Source organism: Pyrus communis, chromosome 13, assembly GCF_041283825.1.
Source record: "Pyrus communis isolate YQ-2024b chromosome 13, ASM4128382v1, whole genome shotgun sequence".
NCBI lineage: Eukaryota > Viridiplantae > Streptophyta > Magnoliopsida > Rosales > Rosaceae > Pyrus > Pyrus communis.
Genome location: NC_142577.1, coordinates 24,197,045 through 24,222,966, shown reverse-complemented (window position 1 = coordinate 24,222,966; position 25,922 = coordinate 24,197,045). Strand labels below are relative to the sequence as shown.

Below are 25,922 nucleotides of genomic sequence, written 5' to 3'. Positions count from 1 at the left end.
AATATTTGAAAACAAATGGTCATGATTCATCAAACATCATCTCTTCACATAAACCCAGATCAGATCAGATCATTATGTACAAACTGAGAACCCATAAAACATCTACCATTTATCAGTAAGATTTTCGCCAACCTAGAATCACCACATGTTGCTTTGCTTCTACGGAAATAGGTACATATCAATGTCGTCTACACTTAAGTCATCTTCACCGGAAAGTGGTGTCTCTGCTTCAGCACCGAAACCTTCACCGCTAGTGCCTCCTAGTTCAGCCTGCAAGAGAAGCATATATCTTCTGAAATTAGCTAAACCCAAGTCCATGGTACGTTCCGTCACCAAAGATTAGTTGTTTGTTTGCTTACCTTAGCTTGATGGTACCTCGTCAGCATGCGATGATATTGCTGGCGTGCCTTAGGAGACTCAACCATGGACAGCACGCGCGAGACTGCCTCCTCAATGGCTACATTGACTTTTTGTTTGCGGAACACCTTGAGAATATCTTCATCTTCACTTTCTTCATCGGTCTGTGTCTCCTGCCGAAAGCCACGCAAACCAGCTCCTTTCCTTCGCCACCTTAGTACAACCTTGTCCAGAATTCCAACAGCCCAGCAAATTACCTTGTAGTGCTTCCTCACCTGATAACCTCTCACATGCGCCTGCCAAGACAAAAAAATTTAATACTTCATTTTACTAACTGGAAGAACATCAATATAATGAACTTATATGCGGGCGTTGCATCTCGTTAAAATGAAAAAGGTAAATAAAGAAGAGGACTTCTTTTGTCCAAAGGTGAGGTACCTGTATCTTCACAACTTTCTGGCGGAGAACGAGGAAATCTTTGCGGCCTTTATACGCACGATATTTCTTTTGAATAGATACTGCAGCTGAATTGTAATCACGCGGATTGCGAAAGCTTAGCTTTGAAAACACTGAAATGTCATCTGAACTGATACCATAGTCATCTATACTAACACCAGCTTCTTTCAGTTGCCGTTTTCTGAAAGAATGCGCCCGGAAAGCAGACTGTATGCGTGCTGCAGCCTGGGCTGCATTCCGGACTGCAGCCAAGGTGTTTTTAAGTGACTCCTGGTCCTCACTGCCCTCGAGGCTTCTATTTGAGATGCTGTTTACTGTTATTTCTGCTTCAACCTCAGCTGAACCTTTGGAAAGCTCAGTTTCTTCCAGTGTAAGGGAGGACAGATGACTAGTCAGTGACAGCTCTGAAAGATAACCTGCAAGTCCCTTATGCGCATTGATGGCTGCAATAGATGCCGCAGTTCTTCCAACTGGATCTTGGGAACTGGGATCTGTCACCGCTCCAGCTGATGCACCAGAAGCTACAAGTATGGCAACCATCTTTTCCCTGTTAACATTAAGAAAGTTTCAATGATGCACATTGCACAACAAGGGATAGCCTATTTCAGATTAAACAAATCCAAAAGTTCTGCTGAGTAATCACCCTTAATCCTAATGGTATGCCGATGCACAAACAAATCTGACCTAATAATACCGATGACATCATTACGTGTTGATACTTGTATTAAGCAATCATATTTGTACACAGATGACAACCCCTATGCATTACCCCCTTTGCTACTTTTTAACAAGCAATAACTCAAAGAGAAAAGGAAGTTTCATAACCTTCCAAAACGAGCAGCCCAGTGTAGAGCAGTCCATCCGTTTATGTCACGGAAATTTATATTGACTCCACAATTTAGTATCGGGTTTAAGGCCCACTCAAATCCCAAACCAGCAATCATGTGTATTATCCCTTGCTCTTTCTTGGACAAGCAACAACCATACTGGTCAAATTCATGGGATCTGGAAGAAAGCCATTGCTGCAACTTGTCTTTCAGTAGCACTTCCAAAAGCCAATATATGGTAGTAGATGAACTTCCATTGCCGAGTAACAGGGATTCAATGATAGTACCCCATGAATCATCATCAGCTTTCAATTTCCTCAAGGACTCAGACCCAGCACTGTCCCTTTTCTGCACTGATGAATCATACGTAAGCATCTGAACGAATCTAACTAGTAATAACAGCTCTTCAGCACTCTTAGCAGCTTCTTGTGGAGGTGAATTATTGTGGGTATAGCTACTGCTCTTCACTCGATATTCAAACTCCCTGACTTCACTGCAAGACACCCGATTTCCAGCAGTAATGCAGACAGTAACCTTTCCTGGAAGGTGAGGAGGAGCTTCACAACGGATTACACCTTCCTGAATGATCCGAGCAGGGACTTCAACGCCACCAAACATACAAGTCCATGCAGATTCTGATGGATCACACAGAAAAGATCCAATAATGATGACCTGCATCAAGCAAAGTAGGTTTTTAAGTATTTTGAAAATAAAGAATATATCCAAAGGAGAATGTATGACATTAGAATTTTGTTATAAAGTAGAAACCGAAACCTAGTGGGTTCTGCACTGTTGGAAACTTAGCACCATAATAACTGAACAAAACCAATACCGTATAACCCCCTCCCCTTTAAAATGGACATAGGAAAGTACCCACTACCCATAAACATGACTAATTTTAATTGTTGTTTCTTCCGCTGATCACAGTGTGATGGATTGCATTTAAAATTCAAACTAACAGTATACAAACTCTTTATTTTCTCAGGAAAATGTAAGATTAAAATGTCAAGTTAAATTTCTAGAGTTGAGGATATTTGGTTTTTGAAAGGGCTTTGATACTTGTATCTGTAACTCTGATAATGGGTCATCAAGTTCTGGACCTATAACTCAAACTTTAGTTTTTTAGCATTAGAAGCACCTGGTAGAAAATATTTGCGCTAGTATGATAAAACTGAGAACAATCATACCTTCGTCGCTTCAGTGGCATAACCCCACTCTGGAGATATTTCCCGAATTGTAAACTTTTGATTTTGTGCAACGGTCAAACTAATATCAGATTCAAGAGATCCTATCTGGCCTTGCTCAAACAACTGTGTATAATAATCCGAATGTGTTCCAGTCACAGAAGAATACGGAGAAAGCTTGAAACTGTCAACTTCTTGTGGCAGTGGCAAGGAATCTGGTTACAGGTGAAGCTTGTTAGAGTCTGAAAATTACTCAATACATGCAAAACGAAGAATTAAAAGAGATTTTCATAACGAGAAAAGGATATCATACAATTGTCAACAATGTTTCCATTGGAATTTAGCCACTGACAATGCTCCTGCACTTCAGTTGGTCCACTCAAGGAAGACGGCAGGTTTTCCTGATCCAATTGGGAAAAAACAACAAATTAATGGCTCAATAGTTAAAAGGACAACTACGCAAATAACATAGAGAGGTTATTGTCACAATAGACACCCAGGACCAAGTTATGCATAAAAGGCAAACAAAGCGGCCAAAAGCCATTAACAAATTCATCTGAGTAAAGGTGTAATAAAAGTGCAAAATAAAAGAGAATACTATGACCTTTTTAGCAACACTCACATTTCTGTCCAATGTATATAAAGATTTCTCCTCGGACATTAGGACTGATGAAGTCTTGTGTGGATCCAGAAACTCTTTCCAAGTAGCAGATTCTTTGTTACCGTCTCTGATTTCACGGTCATCGATTTGATGCTCACCACTATAGTCAGCATTACCTTGCATCTGAGCAGGTTCATTGTAGAACTGATCATGTACAACATATTCAGGTCCATTGAAGGCATTAAATTGATCCTGATCGGCAATATCACTATAGTCCAGGATATCTAAAGCATTTGGATTATCATCCACAAATCCTTTGAAGCCGTCCTCATCTAAGCTTAATTGCTCTTCAAGCTGCCGCAAAGCTTGATTAACGTCCAACTTAGTCAAACTATCTAACTCCCCCATTCCATATAAATTTTCTGGGTTCTCCCTTCCATTTTCCTTGATGACTATATCTGAACTAACTTCTAGTGAACCTGGACTGGATAGATTCTGATAAGGTTCATGTAAATCACTAACAATGGAGATAGAGCCTGGATGAGTAGTATTAGAGCTCGGACTGTGGCTAAAGGAAGAAGATACTGGTGATTGTACGAAAGATCCAGTACTCGGCTTGCCCTGAAATGCATAATTGTATAAAAAACTATCACAACCTGGTGAGGGGAGAGAGTGAATTCATGTGAAAAGAAGTAGTGAGATATGCCTGGTTTATGATCGGGTTCTGAAGACTCACCTCATTAGTTTCTCTATAATGCACAAGAACAATGTGCTCGTATGCCCTGTAAAAAAAATTATCTATTTTGTAAAGAATCTCTTCAGGGAAATGCACTCAACAATAATTGCAAGGGTACTCACGGATCTAGCATCCAATAGCTACGTCTCTGAAAACTTGGGTTGTCCTCTCCATGTGCGTAATAACAGTTTAAAGTTTCGACATTTCCAACCTATGCATATGAAACTTGGTTACTCAAGCAGGAATATAAGACTACATTGGCCTCAGTAGTGCAAACAACATTAGCTTAGTGCAACAACATAAAGGGAGGAAAATAAAGCACGATTTTTTTAACACTAGAAATCATTCCATCGGAATGCTGAACCATCCAAAGACTCCAGACAGATGAATTTTATCATTTTATAACTACCTGAGAAAACAAATAACTGTCATGTGTAATAAGGACATACCTTTTCACAAAAGAACGCATTCAGTGTAACTAAATAGACAGCGTTAACAAACCTTAAGCCGTTCATGTGCTTCACCTACGGTTCGTCCATCCTTCTTTTTGCGCCATCGGTGCCCATCTCTACGAAAGAACCGAAGGATCCTCTTGTTAAAAAGAAATAAAGATCCACCTGTTGGAAAATCCAAAAGAAAAAGATGTAAGGATAAATGGATTCAAAATCTAGTGGAAGCAACAATGCCACTAAGCCATGCCATTACAGTACAATAAGAAGAACACACAGGAGACATACTACTAGGCTGTTGCGCGGGCGCCGTTGCGAACTTATACTTGTCATGGTTCTGCAATATGAAGAGCACTTCAGCAGGCTTCAGCCAACGGGCTTGCGCTTCTTGAAACAGATCATTGATGTTATATCCTGAGACATCATATGACATAGACAATGTCAAACAGTTTCCAATTGACAAGACAAACACAAATTTGAGATCACTAATATTTGTAATAAAATAGTTGTTTGCAGCAGGAAAGACTACTTCATGCAGAGAGAAATTCACCAACAAAAGAAGTTCAAATTTCGATGGTTATTAGTTATTTCGGTGCATAAGCAAACTTTAATCAAACTGTAAACAGGCCCAAATTTCCCTATTTGTAACACGAAAAGGGGCAGAAAATTTCCAATCTTCAACATAATCATAGCATTTTCGTACTCAAAATTCAATAAAAAATTGTAAAGTTGGTCTTTTTTTTTTCTGGGTACATGTGAACAAGCTCAGTGGCCGTACATACCTGATTGCATCGTGATCGGCTGCCGAAAAATCAAAAACTGACGAACTGCAGAGAAAGCGTTTGACTTGCGGGCATTTGAAAACCGGGGGCGGTCGGCGGAGCAAACTCGAGAGTCGAAGTTTGGACTTTGGAGAAAAAGAGACCGGAATCTAGGTCGTGAACCGGATCGCAGGTGAGCAGAGTCCCGTTCGCCTTGTACTCGAAAGGAAAAAACCCGACAGAGACAGCACGATCAAAGACAATAAAGACAAAGTGTGCCAGGATGTCGTCAGAGAGGACGAAGGGTGTAGGTAAACAGGAGCGAGTTATCTCCCGCGCCCTGTAACTGCGAAGCTTCCTGAATCCTGATGAGGTGCCAAAATACTATTGCCGAGCTCCGTAGTCATCGAGGTCAACATGTACGGACGAAAATAGTACCAGCAGCTGCCGAGAAGTAGAGGAACGAATATGGGTTGGTGGAGGCCACAAACGTTGTCGTCGCTACCCGAATGGTATCATGGTCATTTTAGTACTGCTGACCGCTGATGCACATATTGTTTTTAGACCATCATAAACAAAGGAAAACGTGGAAAAGGTGCCGACTGCCTTGCCGTGATCGCATTATCCGCCAACAGATTCTATCTTTTGCTCTTTGGATATGTTTGGGACTGAAATTCCCCACTAGGACCCCTACCCAGACTCGGATTGAGACTCAGAAGGATGATGATGCTCTTCAAACATAATACAGCCACACAAATTATGGATTTCATAAAAGAGAAATGTTACAGAGATTTTATCAAAGTGAGATTCTTAATGAATTTTTTATCACTTCATAATTTAACGTTAATTTTTACACTAATATTATAAAATATTGTGTAAAAAATATAAGATGTTGAAGAATTTATGATGAGTCTTACTTTTGAGAACCCCTTAACATTTTCTATCATAAAAATGAGAGACTGCCTAATTGACGGCAATCGGCCTCAAAAGTGGGGATTGTATGTTTTTGGGAAAAGATATTTTTCAGTATAACCCGGTTACTCTATATTCCAGTATTTTTAGTTGTTAAATTCTTGATTAAGGATGTAAGGTCTTTTGGGCTTTTCACAATATACACACATAAAGTGTGAGTGTAATACTAGAATATTGAATTTATATAGTAATCACATTAATAGTAGGGTAAAAAGTTAAGTGTGATACCAATACAATAAACTAACGAAGTTAATATATTAAATTCATGAGTTTGATACTTATAAACTAATTTTGTAAAAACGTATGACTCTCATAGTTATTAAACGCACACTAGTATTGTAGTAGCGTTATAATACTAGGTATTACACACGCTCAAACTATTGTAGAATACCTTATAGTGATAATTGCTTATTGCTTACAAGATGCAATCCAAGAGTATATTCCATGTGAAGAGGCCATGCAAGGAGAAATTTTAAGAGTTAAGTCGCATTACCACGTTGTTATATTATTATAATAGGAGTGGACAAGACAATTGATATGATACTAGAATTCTTGTGTGGAGCTAACGACCACTAACTGAATTGGAAATTGGTACTTATCCCAAGCTGAAAACGAAGCTCTTTACCAATCACAAACTATTGCCGGCGGCTTGCGTTGCGATTTTGACAGGCACTCTATTTCGGGCAAAATAGTTAACATACCAAACAAATAGTGAGCCAAAAATGAGACCAAATTAACATCAAGGACGTGGAGATATTATATTTCATGATTCTTTATATATCCAGAACAGGTCAATTTGTTGAGAGGTCATAAATTGAGTGGGTTCTTGGTTATCATTCGAATGTTCAAACACGATGATGCAAGACAGAAAACATGCCAACAGGATCCTTTCCGGATCATTTTGGTGAGAATTCTGAGGATTCATGAATCTTGTCCGTTTATCGTATATCGTACGGTTAGTTTTTGTCAAGTACTGTTTGTGTTTAATTTTAAATAATATTTAAAATAATTTTTGACCACATAATGTACGATGAACTAACAAGATTGACGGATCTCCCCGGAATCCTTACAAAAAGTATCTGGATTCGAAAACATGGGCACACCATTTGCACAAACTATTATAGTATATTAGTAGGTGTTGGAACTGAAACTGCCTAATAAGCCTACTTACTATGTTCATCATCCAATTAATTTTATGATCAAGGTGAAGAAAGTCATGGTTCCACCATAAAATCGATGGACAATATGGAAAGTAGTCAAACTTACTTATAAGTTTATGCAATGTCTATTCTCCCATTAATGTGGAATTCATTATCAACACAAGAGAATGTTTTATATGTGGTCTAATGTCCCAATAGATAAGATGTTGGGTTTCTACATATGCGTCTCGAATTCGAAACTCTCACATTCTTTATAGTATTGTAATAGTTTTGAACTTTTTCGCTTCCCCACAATATTAATAAATTTAAAAATAAAAACATGAAAAAACACGAGAATGTTGCAAATTGTTGAGGATTTCAGCTAAGGGCGCAACAGGGACTCTGTGGTGATTAGCCCAGTAATACACAAAAACAAACGGATAGGGATCAAACGTGGGTTAAGTCAAAATGATACGTACATATTTGTGATGGGCCAGCAGTAGCACAGCAGCAACATTAACGAGAAAGAAGCCTAAGAAGCAAGGAACCTCTGGCTCTTATTCGTCGTCACATGCATGGCAGAAACACACACAGACAGATCTTAATGGGACGGCGGCAGCGAATCCAAGTGACTTGTTTCCCCAACCCTCCACCCCACCACCCCCACACCCCCCCCCCCCCCCCCCCCCCCCCAAACCAAAACAGACTCTTCTCTCTCTTTATCTCGCTTCAACCAGTCAGTCAGTGGTTCCTTCCCATCGAAGTCTTCTCGACATATACATAACCCCAAATCCGATCCTACCATAGTTCTCACTGGAGCACTACTGCTATAATTATTACGTACGTATCAACTGATTACTTCCTCGGTTTATTGGGCACGCAAAAGATCCTGCGAAAACTCTAGATCATTAGTAGAAATACAAAGCGAGCTTAAGGATGTTGGACTGGGGCCCAGTTTTCGTGGCGGTGGTGCTGTTCGTTTTGTTATCTCCGGGCTTGCTGTTCCAGTTGCCCGGCCGCCATGGCTGTGTGGAGTTTGGCAGCTTGCACACAAGCGGTGCAGCCATCATGATTCACTCCCTCCTCTACTCTGGTCTCATTTGTGTCTTTTTGTTGGCCATCAAGGTTCATTTTTACCTTGGTTAACTAAAATTCTTAAGTTACTCCACCTCCTGTGTACTGATCGAGGTAAAAATGGACACAATCTGAACAATGTGATCAACTTTTGTTTCATCGATATTCTGTGTTACTTCATGAATTTGTAACATTTCAACTACAATGTTTGGGATTTTTCAGCAATAATATGTAAGTTTTTTGCGGCTTTGATTAATTGATGAAGGGTGGTATTCTTTTTTTTTGCAATTTGGGTTGGGAAAGTAAAAACAGTGGTAACATTTACGTTGGATGGTTGAAGCTTGGATTTGGATCATTGGATTTCGATGTGCCTATTTCATTGATGATTGGCTTAGCTCTCACTCGTGGATAAAGCGGACTCGAGCGAAATAGCGGGCGTGGTCCATGTAATATTGCAACCTGATATTTCCGTAGTTAAAATCAATATATATATATATATATATATATATATATATATATAATGTTATTCAAAAACTTGCACTACAATCAATTAAAAGTATATGTAGCTGCACAGGGATGTTCAGTAAAAACAATAGAATAATGCTCGGGAGATCAACTTTTTAAACCAAATTTTATAGATCATATGACATGTTTGTTGATGATTGGGTTATAATTTAAGTGTTGATTAACATGTTTATTTCCTATTCGTACCACATCATATAGTTTGCATATTTTGTTTAAAAAAATTAGTCTACCTAGCATTACTCAAAAGAATAGAGGGTCAATATGAATGAAGAGGGCATAGATAATATTTTTTACTAATCTGGATGGTCGGAATATAATATGGTTTCAAATTAAAACGATACAAATTAAATTGTTTTATAGTAAAAAAATTATGTTTTAAATTCTTGTGATGAAGTCTGTTAGTATCTAAACCCAAAATTGAAAATTCCGTCAACTCGCAATTAGATTTGTCTTTTTGTTCCTTTAAACTCATTCAACGTTCTCTTCATGCCCAACAGGAAAGGAAAAAACAAAAAAACAAAAAAAGCCATTCAGTGTCCCACTGAATTTGAACTGGGATCGAACCGAAATCGTCTATTGAAATAATAGAGGTGAACGATGAAACCGAGAAGTCGCGAGATGGGTGTTAGGATTCGCCGTAGAAATCGAAGTGGGTTTGAGTTAGATATCTAAGAGGGTTGTTGAAATTGTTTAAACTCACATAAGTATTTTGGTATTATGCTTTGATTTTTAATTGATGTTGATTTTGATGATTTGTAAAATTTTAATTAAGCTGAAGAATTGTGGGGGAACCCAAACTGTACCGTGAACGGAGTTTCGTCGTCTAGGGCTTATATCCATTGATGAAGATTCTACCCTCCTAATTTCTCTACTCTTTCATGTCCTCCTATTTAAACGGTCACAGTTAAGCCACGTCAACATCTTATATTAATTTTTTTTTATAGAGATAATAAGACAAAAAACAATGTGTGAGTGGAGGGGATGGAAGATGATAAGAACAGAAGGGTAGAGAATCCTCCTCCATATCCATGAACCTACATGCTGGTTTTATATGTATTAGACTTATGCCATCTCCAATCGAAAGATGGTCAAAATGCTCCTTTTAGCCCTATAATTCTGCAAGAAATTATATTTTAATGAACAATGTTAAGCCATATTTTATATCATCTCCAACCGAGGGGGCCAAAGGGCTATAGGCCGAACATAACCCTTTGACAAAAAATCATCTCTAACGACCAAAGGACCGTAGGCCAAACATAATTTATTATTTTAATTAAATTAATATGGTTAATTAAATTAAACTACCATATTAAAATAAGATTTTCAGACATATTTTGAGTGTCACTTGTTGCCAAATGAATAAGCCTCTGGATTTCTTATCTTTATATAATCTCAATAATTTTTTGGATAGGATTTCGAGTAATACGTGAGTAACTCTCTAGATTTCTTATCTTTATATAATCTCAATAATTTTTCGGATAGGATTTCAAGTAACACGTGTAGCTAAAGTGAGTAACTCTTCAGATTTCTTATTTTTATGTAATATTAATAATTTTTTGGATAGGATTTTGAGTGACACATGTCGAGATGTAATTGGTTGTGCAAATTTTAGATAGGATTCTTATCTATGTGACACTTCTTATCTTCAACTTTTAAAGTTGTAGGAATGATGTAGGTATTTATAGGAAATTTTTTTTTTTAATTCGTCAAAAAAAAAAAATTCAAATTCCAAAGGTAACCTGACGGTAGCATGACGTTAGCTAGCCGTTGCTAGTTGGCGTCACGTTGACGCCAGGTAGCCGTTGGCATTCAACTGGGCTGAGCTGGAGGGCTGGCTGGAAATGGCCAGCTCGCTGGCCTGATTTGGGGGTTTGGGCCTAGTGGGGTCTACAAACCCTTTGGCTTAGCTCTCGGTTGGAGACGGTTTTCGTATCATTCTGAGCTATTTTAAGCCCTATAACTCTTTGACCAAGTCGGTTGAAGATGACCTTAGATATGGACTAAAACGGTTCAGGACTTCACAGCACATCCGTCTATGGAGCCATGTGTCACAGTGGTCCGTTTTAAAACATATTAGACTTGAATTGAATATGGTGACGTCGTCAATATTAAAAAAGGATAAAGGAAAATGGTCATCAACCACAGCTTTTTAAAGGGTTTTGTTCATCACGTTGCTGCTTTGCCATATGTCTAATTAGCATCATCCATTCCACAAGGCACCGGCCAAATATGATGATTTATCATTTTCCTCTATATATATATAAGGAGGTGGCAGAAGATTTCTTGATCCACAATCAACACTGATGCTCCTTTTCAACATTCCTTTCTTCCGTTGCTTAATTACTTACCCTCTTTGATTCTCTTCTTTCTTCCCTTTTAATACCACACACATAAACTCTTTGTGACAGCCTACACTTGCACACAAAGAAGTAAAAACAGTAGGAAGATCATCTCACATATCGTAAAGATCGAATGGCGGATTGGGGGCCGGTGGTGATAGCTGTGGTGCTGTTTGTGCTTCTGAGTCCGGGGCTGCTGTTCCAACTGCCGGGGAGGGGCAAGGTGGTGGAGTTTGGGAACATGCATACGAGCGGGATATCGATCCTCGTCCACACCATCATCTTCTTCGGCCTCCTCACCATCTTCCTCATCGCTGTTGGCGTTCACATCTACACTGGATGACCATTACCTTAGTCTCCACTTTAGAGATTTGCTTTCTTAATTATTTCATTTAATTTCAATATGCATACTTTGTTCAGATTGCTTGTTTTGAATTTGAACAGTACTGTTTGATGTTCTAAGTTTTTCCTTATGATCGATAAGAAATTGGCGAGAATAAGTTTCTTAATTTGGGGAAAGCATGTACTCCTCCAAACTTTTTTTTTTTTTGAAATTTCTTGTATTCTCTAATTTTTATTGAACGCCATTGGTTCTTTACATCTAAGAGCATCTCAAAATGATATGTCAAAACTGTCACATAGGTATATAACAGTAATACAAATTGTGGTTATGTGTGTTAAAAATTTAATAACTTAAAAAATAAAATTTCTCACCACTCCTATTAAAACACGTGATGTACCACTTATGTTCCCATCACAACTAAAAATTTCTTCACAAAGTGATTAAAAAAAATTTAGAATGACATTATTATTTAACATATTGGTTGTATCAAAGAATTGTACAAAATGTCAAATTGCCACATAAACCATTAAATATCAATTTAATGTTTTAAATTTGACATCTCCTTTGGAGATGCTCTAAGAAGTCATTCTCTAAATTTTTTTATTTTTTATTTTTCTTATGATCAAAATTGAATGACCATAAATTCTTAACATCATGTGATCAAGAGACCGAAACTCTATTTTGACGTGAGAAGCACTATTCAGACTTGATCAGGAGAAAACCACCCCATTTTCAGTTCTTAAGCACTTGGCAGTTTGAAGTTTCCCGAAAAAAAAAAAAAAAAAAACACTTGGCAGTTTGATATCATTTTCCCTTGGGCTTTTGACATTTTCACAATCTTCCTTGGTTGTAACTTGTACACTTCGCAACCCCTCACTGACTTGTCGGACATCGCCGCACGCTTTTGTTTTCTACTTCACAATCAATCAATTTTCTCACAGCTAACATTATGAATTATCGAGAAAAAGACAGGAGACAATGCACAACTAATGGCAACCTACATCCCCACTACTTACCTTGAAGAACTTGCATGACAACTGTAGCGCCCAGTGTGATTGTTGCAATGCCTTGTAGAAAGAAATTTACATAGGACATTACACAAAACGCCACTGCAACAACAGTCTACTCATGTCATGAAAATCTCCGTTACCTAAAATGACAGCTGGCCAAATTAATTCGTTATGGAGATGATTCCATCCACACCCCATGCCTCTTCATTTCCCACTGGATAGAATGCGTACATTTAAGTTAAAGCGAACGACTTTAAATTCCCCTACAATTTTCCCATCCGTTCCCTTCCCTGCCCACACAAGTTACTACCAACCTTATCGTTGACAAACCAGTCCCAACATACAAATATGCACAAAACAACAAGTGAAAGATCATTTGTTCCAGAAATTGAAGAAATGTTGAGCTGAGCTATAAACTTTTACAGATTTGAGAACAAGAGATATATAGAGATGTATATGTACTGAACATCACAGATATCAGAACAACGAAGAGGCTAAGCGACATCCCTCGCCATCTCCTCAAAACTAGGAATTCCATCATCCTTCAACAATTCACTATTTCAGAAGCCATTTCCCCGTATTCAGTAGAGTATTAATAAAACATTTATCCACTGTGTATGCATCAATTACTTCAACAAGCTCTCGTATTTAATTTTCCGCCCCCTTTACCTATATGCAGCACCACTCTCACAAGAACAACATCTGTGCTGCTGCTGCTGCTCCGTCCTTCCGTAAGACATATCAACTCTCTTGAACCACCTCCTCCCTCTCCTTCACAATAGCTTCCATGCTGCACCAATAGAAAATTTATAGAGACAGTTATTAACAATCTTCAGAGAAGTACCAATCGAGGCAGCAAATAATATTTCCTGTGCGTCTAGAATGAATGAGGGAACAGGGACTACACCATTAACCTTGACAGGGGAAAAGAGCATGGAAGATGAACCAAAAAATAACTAAATGTCAAACACGTCCTCACAGGCCTTAACTTCACATAATATTTCCTTTAACTTTTTAATAAAAATATACCCACGACAAATTATACTTCAGATATCATTTTCAATACCAAAACGCTTTGTGAACAGCCACATGGACCTACATCCAATCCGAGCAGAGTTCTAACTAAATTTAAATCCAAGCTAGCATGTTCATCCTTCAATTGGGTTTGATGAATCTAAACCCTGGTTAGTCGGGCCAGGTCACATTTCATTGCACATTCAACACAAGTGTTTATCTTCCTTAGCGGCTTTACAAAGTAAACAAAACCTTCCAATCTGTTTCTTCCGTTACAGGAACTTCAAGATTGTGGGACTGCTCAAATTAACAGATGAGAAATTTAGAAGAAAAAAACAAAGTATTCCTAGGATACCAATAAACAAAGATGTCCAAATCAATTTTCCTCTCGACGTTTTCTTATTGAACGATCATATGCATTTCTGAATCGAAGGGTATTAATGAAGTTTAATACTTTTTCATCAATGATGGATTAAGGTTGGAAATTTGGCACAGTTGTGGCAGCAATCAAAGCGGAATTTGATGAACAGATGGGGGGCCGAGGGAAAGCCAAATACTAATGCATATGCAGCACATGGCTCCGCGCTCTAACAGAGCAAATGGTTTGAGACTAATTTCTAGCTGGTTGTACAGTTCTTCCCCAATAGCGCGATATTCCAATTCCAATCAAAGTCGGTAAATTTAACATCAAATGTTAAATCAAAATGTTTCCAAATATTACCCCCTTTTTGGTTCTAATTAAAGAATATATAATCTTCCAAATAAAATATGTTTAGCAAATGGTTACAGATGATACAATACACAACGAAAAACCAGACAAATTTCATACCAAAATATACAGACGAACAACATCAAAAAAGCCATAAACCATGGAAATGAAAACAGAAGCAGATTATCCACCAATAGACAAAAAAAAAAAATACTAAACGGTGAGAATTAACGCTAAAAAGGAACAGAACTTACCAGGAATGTCCTTCCGCGGCGTCGACGGAGCAGAGGCGTAGCAAAGAATCGACTTCCCCAAGAAGGAGAGGCTCGATAGGATCCCCGCCACATACAACACCATCAACAATCCCAGCACCCACGGCATCAATAAGAACCCAATGAAGAAAGTCACCGATCCGCACAGCATCAGAGCCATCGAAATCCCCAGCATCAACGACGCGAACCCAGCCGGAGAGATCTGCGCCGTCGACGCCGCCGGCGGCCGCCTCAACGAAGACGAAGACGGCGGCATCACCGTGGAGTTATCGGAGAATTGAATCGGTGTGGAAGGAGATCGGAGGAGGTTGAGAACCAGAGCCGATAGCTCGTAGAAAACCCTAGACTGCTGGTCTTGTTCCTGCTGCCTCCGCATCATCTTTCCTTCTTATTTTCTCGGGAAAATTAGAAAATTGAGGTCAGCAACTCTTAAAAAGGCCTAAATATTTCGAAATCGAAATCGAAATTTGGGCGAATTTTTGCTAGAATCGAGGCAATCGGATAAAGAAGTCTGTTTGGATTGGATAGAGTTCTTTCTCTTCTGAATCCTTTTGTAATAATTAAAATCCAAGTGGTGAGTTTTGAGAGGCAGAGGTTTGTTTGTTTCTTTTGATAAAATCTCAGAGAGAGAGAGAGAGAGAGAACCGGATTTTCCTTTTCTTTTATTTTTATTTTTTTCTCGGAAAATCGGCTGTTTGGATTGGAAGAAAAAACAGAGAAAAGAGAATAAAGAGGGGAGGGAAAATCAGCTATAAATGGAGACTTCAGCTATTTGCGCGCTTTATCCGGAAAGCAAAAAATAATAGGAGGTAGTTTGGGATAGGACTGAGTGCACGTGGCGGGCGCGATGTGGACTGGAGTGGAACTGCAGTCAGTGATGAGATGAGTTGTGGGACCTTATCCTCTCCCGCAAACAATCACCTTTTTATTTTGAGTATATTTTTGCTACTAAAGTCATTTGGTACTTATTATTTTATTTATTAGCCTTGTATAAGTTTAAATTTTAAACTTAACAACTAATTTAAAATTTTAAAATTTACAAATTAAAATTATTGAAATGATTAATGCTTAAGTAGGAGACGGTTTACAAACTAATAAAACAATTATAGCAAAAATATTGTACAATTTTATTCTTTTTTTGATAAAAGAATAAAAACAAATAGATGAGTTGTTTTGTGAGTTTGTTGAATCATCCTAGCCTGTCATATTGAAATTTGATCCAACGACTACAAACAAGAGGTCCCTATAAAGTTATAATAATTGTAGCAATTTGATCAAATTTCAATGGCCCGAATCATTTGATCATTGGGCTCAGTTCCTTTAGGTCCGGAAGGGGATCTGGTTCATTTTTTGGCAAAATGGTCATCGAGATTGGTATAACTCTCATTTTGGTCCTTGAAATTTGAAATCGATGGAGATGGTTTTTAAGTTTATTCACCATCAATCATTTTCTTTCTTTTGCGAACAATCTTTGTGAAAAAAGACCAAAATGATAAAAATACATTTAATAAATAATAGGCAAAATGATTTGATAAAATTTGATCATATTTTTGTCGTTTTAGTCCTATTTAATAGAAATTTATCATGAAATAACTAAAATAATTAACGGTAAATAAATTTAGAGACCACTACTATCAATTTTAAATCATAGGAACCAAATCTTGTTAGAGCTCGAAAAAGGAACATATTGGGGCCCAAAAATTTTCTATGTACGCTGGCATATTTAGGATATTATTGTTTGAATTTTCTCACTTTGATCATGCAACTATGAATTTATTGTTATATACGGGTGGCTTATAATTTGAGAAATCTTGTAATCAAATGGTGCCAAAGTTGAAGTCAGATCATTCATTGAAGTTGATCCACAAAATTATTACTTTTATGAAATTGGGATGCAATGAGGTCTCAATCCCATATACGTGCCATTTTATATCCCTCAAACATCCTATTTGTAAATCAATATACATATATATATATATATATATATATATATATATATATATATATATATATAGAAAAGTGTTATTGGCACTCCAAAAATCTCATTGTACATTTCTTATAAGTGTATTTTTCTTTCCAAATATAGAAAATTTGAAGTGTGGAATGAGATTTTTGAACTGTCAATAACAATTTCATATATATATATATATATATATATATATATATATTCAATTTCATACCTTGACCAGGCCCATTAATTAACAAATATCAGTTTGCACAACTTCAACAAAATTACATACATGTCAATGTCATTAGCCAAGCCCCTCTAGACTATTTTTCAAAAACAATTTCAGCTACATAAAGAATCAATTTTGTATACTTTTTAGTATAATCAATTATACTTTAAATAAAATTACATGTAAGCCATTAGCCCAAACCTCTTCGACCATTTTTGCACAAATTGTTTCACTTATATGTAGAAGTAGTTTTGTATATCAATTTGTGTACCTTTTAGTAAAACTAGTTTGTACATATAATTTTGGTTTTTATCACAAACGATTCCTGAAATTAACCCACACCATCAAGATGGTCATAGAAATTAAAAATCAATCAATGTAGTCTCTGAAAATAAGTGTTGCGAATCAAAATGATCCTTCTTGCCACAATTCTGTAAAAAAATTTGTTATGTGCTTATGTGAGTTTAATAATTAATTAAAAAATTGTCTAAATACTTTTTTTGCACAATGAATTTTTTTACTTCTTATAGTAGGGCCTACTCTGAAGAGAGATCCCTTCCATAAATTCTCAAAGGCATAAGGCTTAACCAAGGCCTAAGAGGGGGTGTGGAAATAGTTTTCAACCAACAATAGACACACCTCAGTCATTATCTCAAGGCGGATCTCGCCGTTCTTTGCATCACTAGACCACTAGGGAACCGTCGAACAAGCTTTCCAAGATTAAGGTTGTGAGGATGTTGATCGCCTAAATGTTAACGGTGATGTCCCAGTAGTCGTTGCCAATGGGCCAAGCTGCCATCAAAGGTGATTTCGATCTAGGTTCAATTTAATGAAGGGTGTCGAAATGTGTAAAGATAGGTGTATTGAGATTTTTTTAGAGAATAGAGAGCGAATGAGGTAGAGAAATGTGGGCTGGGATCGGAGGTGATTGCTGGACTGTGTTTTTGGGTTTTGACCAATTTTTTTTATTAACTATTAAATTATTAAGCCTATTTGTAATTTTTAAAAAATTTAATTAGACTTGTGTGACCCATTTATGTGACACATCTGTCATCAGCACATAACATAATTTTTGACAAAATTATGACGGAAATACTACATTAATTTGAGACACATACTTTGCGGGATTACATTGATCAATTTTCAATTTTAAGGGCCATTTTGACGTCGCGGGTCAATTTCAGGGACCGTTTTGATGTTGTGAGTCAATTTCAAGGATCATTTGTGAGAAAAGATCACTTATGAGGCCCATTTATGTTACACAATAGAACTTAACATAATTGTGACGGAATGACTATATTGATTTGCGACACCTATTTTTAAGGACTAAATTAATTGATTTTCAATTTCAATGATCATCGTAATAGCAAAAGTCAATTTTAGGACCATTTGAAATAAAAATCCTATACGTTTTAATAAATCAGTTCGTGAACGTTAGAAAAATATCTTGTGAAAATGACAACATAATTATCTATAAAATCAGTTTGTATACGTTAAAAAATATCTTGTGAAAATGACAACATAATTATTTATAAAATCAATTAAACTATTTGTACAATTAATTTTGTATATTTTAATGCCAATAGTCAAACCAACCACCCTCACCAGCTGTAGATTCAAAAACTTTCCTTGTTTGATGAATAGACGTATATTATTAAATTAACATTGATGGTTAAATATGGGGACACATATTTTGACTAATCTTATTGATAAACGTTTTCCTCGTGTGCAACATTCTCATAATTTACACAAATAATGCACTTTCATGCATTTTCTTTTAGTTATTATTCTTAATTTTGTATCGGAGTTATGATTATTCGTAGTGATAATTAAGTTGCTACATTTACAAGGGTTGATTTAGTCGGTAAGATTTCTGTTTTGTGTGTTGCTTCATCAAAGTTCGAGTTTCGCTGTCAACAGTTATCATTGGTGCGCTATTTGTAAATTTCTACGTAAATATATACATGTGGCAGCTGACATTTAGATGCCACGCATAAGGCCTTCGACTCGAGGTTGTTGATATACCCTTGCGCTAGTGATAAGAATAACCAATCTCCCCCTAAACTTAATCGAAACAAGTAAGTTGTTACATTTACGAATTTGTATCAAATACTAGGTTGAATATCATTATACCTTACTATAAGTTAAAAGTATCACTCTTTCATAGAACGTATATTATTAAGGAAGAAGGCCTTATGATTAAACATTCATATAAGTCCTAATATGCCCTTAAAATATTATAGAAAATAAAAAATTCAAAAAATATTTTTCTATACTTACAATCTTCGGCAAGGTCTAAACTTACTGTTTCATTTATCAATTGTGAAATGACAATATACTCATTGAATGGTTAATATACGTGTATTTCTTAAAATTTCTAAGTTTTCGAAAATTGTAAATCAAGGTAAAATCAGGTGTGCATGGTCAAGAAAAATTCTCGTGCATATACGAAGCGTAAAAAAACCTCTCTTAAAAATTATAATAAAAAACAACTAACATAACATATTTTTAAAAGCGCATAACCCTGTGAATAAAAAAAAAAAAAAAAAAAAAACTTTCGCGATCGTAAGCACATTTGGAATGTCAAGGGTTGTATTAAGCGACAAGTAAACAGCGACAGAAAGAAGCAATACTTCTGTCTTGATTGGATAAGAATGTGGCATTTGTCGATAAAGTTGCAAAAAATGTACGCAATAGACATGGACATTTGTGGCTATAAAGTCAAGCTTCTCGATCGTCTTGTACCGCGCACAAGAAAATTGAATACTTGTGTAAGGCCTGGATTCATGGGCCTAAATTTTGGTCAGATTGTCCAGCCCAGTAAATTCAGGCCCAACTGACCTTGTGCTTCTTCAAGATTAGAAGTTCCACCACCACAAAAGAGTCCAATTCCTCCAAAATCACGATATCCGATTCATGATTCCATTTGTGTTTACATTCTCATATAGTCAGGAAACTAAAAGAGTAATTCGTAATCGAAAATTCGAAATCCAACTTCGTGTTCTAATTTCAATTACGTATAAGTAAACATGTACCAAAAATGTTGACCTTCAATTGTTTGAAAAGAAATCATGGTTTTTAACTAACTTGGCTAAACTCGGATCTGCATAATGCTTTAAACTTTCTGCTTAAGGCTAAATAATTGGTGGTTGGTGGTGGACTGGAAATTGAGAAGAATTGAGAGGCAAATACAGAGAATTTGGATGGGCAAAACAACACCAAAAACTGGAAATTGACAATTCTTAAAGGTCCAGAGTTAATTATGGCATAAATAAATCCATACAATTACAGAGAAATGAATGTCGTCGTTGATCCTTTTAGGTCAAATAAAACTCAAACATAAAAACAAAACATGCATAGATTGTATCTTGCTTATCAATATTAACTGCAAATAACATGCATGGCTATAGCGGCTGTTGTTGTTGATGACCATGCATGCAGACTCATGGCAACCATCCTCCCATGTAATTACTCAAGCTTGGACCTGCTGTCACCACCGATATTGGATCATTCTGATATCTGCAAAATTAAACAAGTACATTCATTCAATGAGAAAGATGACTCAAACCCAGAAAGAGAAAGAAAGAGAGAGTATCATCCATATATTACGAGTCTTAAACTTCACAATAGTCACTGACATTAGTTGTACAAAATCGGGCGCGCGAAAGGCCTATAAGTGGCTAATTAGTGATGTTCAATTTAATTAAAATGCTAATTAACTGGGTTTAGCATAGAGGCTAATTAAATACAGAAGACCTAGACCTGGTATCCACACCTTCTAGGTTCAAGCAAGAGGAGATGATTTCAAGTACAGCATAGACTTAATTAGGTTTGGAGTTTGATTATATTATAAAATGCAGTACTCGTACAAGTACATACCCAATCTGTAAAGTGGGCTCGCAGTCTAAGGGATGGAAGAAGACATCACCCTGGGCCGCCTGAGCTTGTTGGCGGCCGTACTCGTCGGCATTTGCATTCAGTTGGAGTGCATGGTATCCCTCGAACAACTGCACAACACGAGCACCAAAAGGTCAGCTGGTACGTGCAACGTCTGAAAACAAAATCAACTTAATTGTTCAAAACTATTGACTTTTGCCTACCCTTTCTTTCAGGGTCTTATTTGCTTCGTTTAGCATGTGCTCCTGTGCATAAATCAAACAATAAATAAATAAATATACAGGATGATGATATATATGCATTTGCGAAAACGGAAAAGCACGAAAACTTCCGTTGGCCAAGATGGGAAGAGTAAACTCAAATGAAAATACATAAGGATATATGTGTGCTCGTACCTTTCGCTGAAGATCTGTGAGCTGATCCAGCATACATTGGGTCTGTAACATAAGAATGCATACCAAGTTACAGATATCAGTTTATGTCATGCATGCTTCACTTAGAGGCAATCTGGAAAATCTGTTTCGTGTTCTTGGTTTTGGATTCCCAGTCTCTATATACTAGGTAAAACCTTTTTTTTTATTTTTTTTATTTTTTATTCTGCAATAAGGATGATTTTCCATGCATTTATACACACGTCTGATTCACTTCATAGTTTTCTAATACAACTTGAGGCAAGCCGTTTCAAATATCACAAAAAGTTAGAAGAGTTTACGGAGCACCCGACAAATATACATGAAAAATCTGTCACACAATAATTAAAACCTTGAAACAGCCAAATATTCAAGGAATCACTGAGAAAAAAGACAATATGTTAAATCAGTTTAAACAGTTTAAACAGTAATTAGGTGGCGATCGATGAGGTCAGGTACCCGTGTGGATCTGATCTGCTTCAGCGACATATCCAGCTGCCTTTCAAGTGATTCAAGATCTTTGCTGCTTAGAGGGCCAAGATCTTCTCCAAGGAGATTCCTAAGGCAGTTACGAGAAAGTTCGTACTTAGTAAACCTAATTTTTAGCCTTTAAGGTTTATATAACTGAAGGTCGGAAAGGCAATAACCTTTGGTTTCGTTGTAGGGCTTCGAAGCGTGCCTTGAGCTTCAAATACTCCTGCTGGCTACTCAACTCCTGCATATATATATATGAATTAGGAGGTTTTCATATATATATATATATATATATATATATTTGAATCCAAAACCTTTCCTACAAAGCACCTTAATCAGATTTTTGGTCTAATATACATACAAAAAAAATTAATAAAGATTTCATATTGTACAAACATTTGAATTAGTAAAACGGGGAGGGATCGACCTATATATTTAAGCACGCCTAAAAACACGTTAAATTTCTATCTTCAAACTTAGCTTGTGGAGAATTCTGAATTGAAAATGGGTACTGATTATAAATTCATACTTTCTTTCATAAGCTAATCAACCAACACTAAGATTCTTTAATAGCAAGACCAAATGTTAAGCTTCTTTGAGTCCCAAACATTGAAGTATTTGTGTAAGTAATACATCAATACTAAGAAAAACGTTGGGATTGTCATTTACTAACAATCAAGCTATGCAACAACAATAAGATAGGGAGAGAGAGAAACAATTAGCAGTAGATAGAAAATAACCAAACCCTTAATTAGGAAATGAGTCAACTATGTATATCAACTAACACCCTCCTTCACTTGCATCTATCTTATGTGGGAAGAGGTAGACAAATGTAATAAGATTTAAGTGCAGTGCCACCTTATTGGTTAACAAATTGCCGAGGTCCGGGATGGGTGCCGGTTAGAGGTTTCAAACTTAATTAGGACTTCATATAACCATTTACAGCTTATAAATCATGTGACAATAGTAGAATTCAAAAACTAAGGATCGTTTGATAATCATTTCGTTTTCAGTTTTTACTTTATCTGAAAACCAAAAACTTGTTTAGTAACTGCTTTTGGCTTTTAGTTTTCAGAAAAATGAAAACAAAAAACTAAAATCGAAATAGTTACTAAACGGATCCCAAGTTATTATTGGTCAATAGGCTAACACAACGTATATACAGTTGATACCAACAAGATCTTAATTGAAAGGAAAAACCAGTAAAAAATGTTTCAATGTTAATTGTACTTTCTTCAAAACATTCTAAATATCCATAAGGTTTGAGAATGAACCCTTGTCATAATGCAGTGTTTCTTGCCAGTAGTTTTGTTTCTTTTGTATCCAATCAATATTCCTTGTTATGTAGGGTAATAAGCAAGAAACTCAATATCAACTAATTAATTGAGAAGAAAGTATTACCAAGGCCTCCCTTGTTGATACATTTGTCTCCGGTGCTCCATAGTTGCACTTCTGGTACCTCTCAAGAGTTTTGAGCATGCTGTACAACAACATGAACAAACATGCATGTAAATTAAACACTCTTTGAAACATTATTTGAAGGGTGTAAATCATACAAAATATGAACTGATGGTTTAGAGGAGAAAACAGACATCACAGGCCAGATAAAATGAGACATTTTATGCGCGCGTGAGTAGGAAAACATGTAATTAGCAAAAACAAGTACGGAATTCCTTGTCCATATACAAAATTCGAATTTAGTCACACCTTGACAATTTATCGTTGGCTGAATGATATGAATGTTTATAGAGAGACTAATAGTAAAAGTGTTAAGTCTTGTACAATAAAAATAAATAAATGCTGCTTAAAAAGCTCTACCTCTCAAGCTTGCAAATTTCATATTATCTAACATAAAGTATGTGCAAATTAACTTAAACACTTCAATAGTTGCGTAATTAAAATACTTTATAATTCAGTTGGTACTACAAGATCTAAGAAGGTTTTACATCACCGTTGTACAGATGCATTTGAAAAACCAACAAACAAAGATGAAAATTGAAAACGGACAAAAGCAAGGCGATTATATATATGTTAATTTCTCATAGAAATTATACGTGTAAGTACAAAAAGATTTTTTACTGATAAGATAGATCACTGGTAAATTAAGCAACTAGAAAATTCAGAAGTGATGGACGTAAAGAAGTCATTTTTGACATAAAGTCAGATCACAAAGAGTGAACAAGAAAAACCCTAAAGTCGGATCCAAGCCAAAATTGCAGAGATTTAGTACTAATCACTCGATGTCAAGATGTGATTGAAAAACACAGTGGAAAACAAGGGAAATCCTGTATATTTAGAGGACCCAAATGAGGAAGTCAAAAAACCAGGTAATTAACTGCTTGCTTTTGGCTTAATGTTCCCAGGAATCTCAATTTAATTTAAAAAAAAAATAGAAAAATTGCCCGCCCCGAATTTTCTGTGAAAGAACAGAGATGATAACAATTTGTAACAATTTGTAAAAGAAGGAAAACAGAAGAAGAGAATTTGGTAAAACAAAACCCTAGCTAAGTAATTAAGCAGCTAGGTTTTTGGAGAGAGAGAGAGGACCGGTTGATTCGTGAATCGCAGAGTAGTTGGATCCAATTGCAGATTAATTCGTCTGTTAGTTGGTTCTTCCTGGAAGAAATGAGAGCTGAAAATCCGAAAACAGATACAGGAAAAACAAAATATCCACACCTGATGAAGAACAAAAGCCTGAAACTAATTAACTAAGCTGGCTAACCAGAAAGCTTCAAATGCTGAAAGGCTTTTGGATCGATCAGATCGCTCTTATGATAAAAAAATCAGGAAAAAAAAATGGAAAATTGAAATAAATTGAGTGAAGCCAAAGTTAGGGCGAGCAAATTGAGAAGAGAAAAAAGGCAAGGGCTTTGTGGAAAACCACGTTCACAGAAGTTAAGGCGTTAATTAAGCATAGAGAGAGAGAGAGAGAGAGAGAGAGAGAGAGATCTTCTTTTGATGGCCTTTATCTTTATTTCCAGTTGCAGATCTAACAGCAATGCCGAAGCAGAAACACTCAACCTGCTAAAAACACCGAGGCAATCACCAAAACGGCAACCAAAAAAACGCCGCTAAATGTCGTCAAATTTCAACAATTTAAGACAAAAGGCGAATTTTTAAAAATAAAAATTAAATAAGTAAACTTCACGAGGAGCTTTTGCCAAAGCGCTGCTGCTGCTAATGCTTCATAACGCATGATTCAGCAAGAGAAAACTGGAAACAGCAAAAAAGGTTCACGGAAGCAAACGCCTTGGAGATCCAAAAAAGCACTCCAAAAATCATAGAAGAAGAAAGAAAGAAAGAAAAACAATTGAAATTAAATTATATGAAAATAAACGAAAGTTAATTACTTAGTTAGATAAGAAATAAGAAAGAAAGAGAGTGTATAAATTGATGTATGTGTGTGAGAGAAATTGCGATAGCCGAAATGGTACGAAAATGGAGGGAGGGAAAAGGCCCCGAGGGGGGGGGGGGGGGGGGGGGTTTAGTTGTTTTGGTGAAATAATATTGGAGAGAGAACCTTGAACTACTGCAAAACTCGTACAGCTTTCCTCTATTGGAGAAGATGATGAGAGCAAGCTCGGCATCGCAAAGAACGGAAAGCTCGTAGGCTTTCTTCAATAGTCCGTTCCTTCTCTTCGCAAAGGTCACCTGTCTGTTGATCTTGTTCTCTATCCTCTTCAATTCCACCCTCCCTCTTCCCATCTCTCTCTCCTTCCTCCTCCCTACCTCTCTCTCTCTCTCTCTCTCTCTCTCTCTCTCTAGATTTCCTTCTCTATTCACCAAGTAAATTATGTGACGACTCTCTCTCTCTCTCTCTCTCTCTCTCTCTCTCTCTCTCTCTATCAAAAAACAACTACAACAACAATAGTTACAAAAAGCTTCCTCTTTTGCTTTATTTATATACTTTTATTTTTCTATTTTCCTTTTTTACATAAATATGTATAATATTTTCATGGTTATGAGCTTAACACCATTACCATCTTCAATTCTCTCAAGAGTTTCACTCTCTCTCTCTCTCTAGCTTTGTGTTTTGGTTAACAATGATAAGACAGACTAATTGAGCAGAAGGAATCAAATTAATAGTTCAAATCAGTGGTGACTCTGAGACAAAGATGGAACCCAACGGTTGAGAGTATTAACAATTAACATGAAACGGATTTACTATTTCGGTCTAATAGTCAAATGTTATATGA

At 36.5% G+C, this 25,922-nt stretch overlaps 5 protein-coding genes across 6 annotated transcripts; 2 read left to right on the top strand and 3 right to left on the bottom strand.

Annotated features, from left to right (window-relative positions):
* Positions 1-4: 4 nt before the first annotated feature.
* Positions 5-6,174, bottom strand: LOC137737646 (calmodulin-binding transcription activator 4). Its single transcript, XM_068477186.2, has 12 exons — positions 5,393-6,174; positions 4,899-5,024; positions 4,663-4,778; positions 4,284-4,372; positions 4,162-4,207; positions 3,447-4,046; positions 3,138-3,225; positions 2,828-3,039; positions 1,639-2,312; positions 796-1,360; positions 360-653; positions 5-270 (listed from the first exon to the last, which is right to left on the bottom strand). The coding sequence occupies exons 1-12, from the start codon at positions 5,400-5,402 to the stop codon at positions 160-162; spliced, it is 2,931 nt and encodes a 976-aa protein (XP_068333287.2). The 5' UTR covers positions 5,403-6,174; the 3' UTR covers positions 5-159.
* A 2,027-nt stretch (positions 6,175-8,201) lies between these two features.
* Positions 8,202-8,791, top strand: LOC137736640 (uncharacterized). The gene has a single exon (XM_068475876.2). It carries the CDS (start codon positions 8,419-8,421, stop codon positions 8,626-8,628), a length of 210 nt encoding a protein of 69 aa, XP_068331977.1. The 5' UTR covers positions 8,202-8,418; the 3' UTR covers positions 8,629-8,791.
* A 2,535-nt stretch (positions 8,792-11,326) lies between these two features.
* On the top strand, positions 11,327-12,025 carry LOC137738391 (uncharacterized). The gene has a single exon (XM_068478025.2). It carries the CDS (start codon positions 11,554-11,556, stop codon positions 11,761-11,763), a length of 210 nt encoding a protein of 69 aa, XP_068334126.1. The 5' UTR covers positions 11,327-11,553; the 3' UTR covers positions 11,764-12,025.
* A 1,097-nt stretch (positions 12,026-13,122) lies between these two features.
* Positions 13,123-15,520, bottom strand: LOC137737360 (uncharacterized). Of its 2 annotated transcripts, none has more exons than XM_068476812.2 (2): positions 14,751-15,520; positions 13,123-13,563 (listed from the first exon to the last, which is right to left on the bottom strand). In XM_068476812.2, the coding sequence occupies exons 1-2, from the start codon at positions 15,145-15,147 to the stop codon at positions 13,547-13,549; spliced, it is 414 nt and encodes a 137-aa protein (XP_068332913.2). In that variant the 5' UTR covers positions 15,148-15,520; the 3' UTR covers positions 13,123-13,546. The 2 variants fall into 2 exon arrangements, with proteins under 2 accessions (XP_068332913.2, XP_088539304.1); XM_088683178.1 differs by lacking the exon at positions 13,123-13,563 and adding an exon at positions 13,596-14,422 and having other exon boundaries at positions 14,751-15,509.
* A 4,651-nt stretch (positions 15,521-20,171) lies between these two features.
* SEP3 (K-box region and MADS-box transcription factor family protein) lies at positions 20,172-25,644 on the bottom strand. The gene is made up of 8 exons (XM_068477057.2): positions 25,247-25,644; positions 23,128-23,206; positions 21,900-21,967; positions 21,712-21,811; positions 21,238-21,279; positions 21,046-21,087; positions 20,825-20,952; positions 20,172-20,464 (listed from the first exon to the last, which is right to left on the bottom strand). Exons 1-8 carry the CDS (start codon positions 25,429-25,431, stop codon positions 20,389-20,391), a joined length of 720 nt encoding a protein of 239 aa, XP_068333158.1. The 5' UTR covers positions 25,432-25,644; the 3' UTR covers positions 20,172-20,388.
* Between the last annotated feature and the right edge of the window lie 278 nt (positions 25,645-25,922).

Bases quoted from the DNA above. Each gene is read 5' to 3' on its own strand.
- LOC137737646 (XM_068477186.2), bottom strand. The intron at 2,313-2,827 runs GTATGATTGTTC...TGCTTGATGCAG, and splicing joins ATGCCACTGAAGCGACGAAG to GTCATCATTATTGGATCTTT. The intron at 654-795 runs GTACCTCACCTT...TTGTCTTGGCAG, and splicing joins AGAAAGTTGTGAAGATACAG to GCGCATGTGAGAGGTTATCA.
- LOC137738391 (XM_068478025.2), top strand. From the start codon at position 11,554: ATGGCGGATTGGGGGCCGGTGGTGATAGCTGTGGTGCTGTTTGTGCTT.
- LOC137736640 (XM_068475876.2), top strand. From the start codon at position 8,419: ATGTTGGACTGGGGCCCAGTTTTCGTGGCGGTGGTGCTGTTCGTTTTG.
- SEP3 (XM_068477057.2), bottom strand. From the start codon at position 25,431: ATGGGAAGAGGGAGGGTGGAATTGAAGAGGATAGAGAACAAGATCAAC. The intron at 21,968-23,127 runs GTAATACTTTCT...ATATATATGCAG, and splicing joins TATCAACAAGGGAGGCCTTG to GAGTTGAGTAGCCAGCAGGA. The intron at 21,812-21,899 runs GTTATTGCCTTT...TAACTGCCTTAG, and splicing joins GCCCTACAACGAAACCAAAG to GAATCTCCTTGGAGAAGATC.
- LOC137737360 (XM_088683178.1), bottom strand. From the start codon at position 15,147: ATGATGCGGAGGCAGCAGGAACAAGACCAGCAGTCTAGGGTTTTCTAC. The intron at 14,423-14,750 runs GTAAGTTCTGTT...CTATTGGGGAAG, and splicing joins GCCGCGGAAGGACATTCCTG to AACTGTACAACCAGCTAGAA.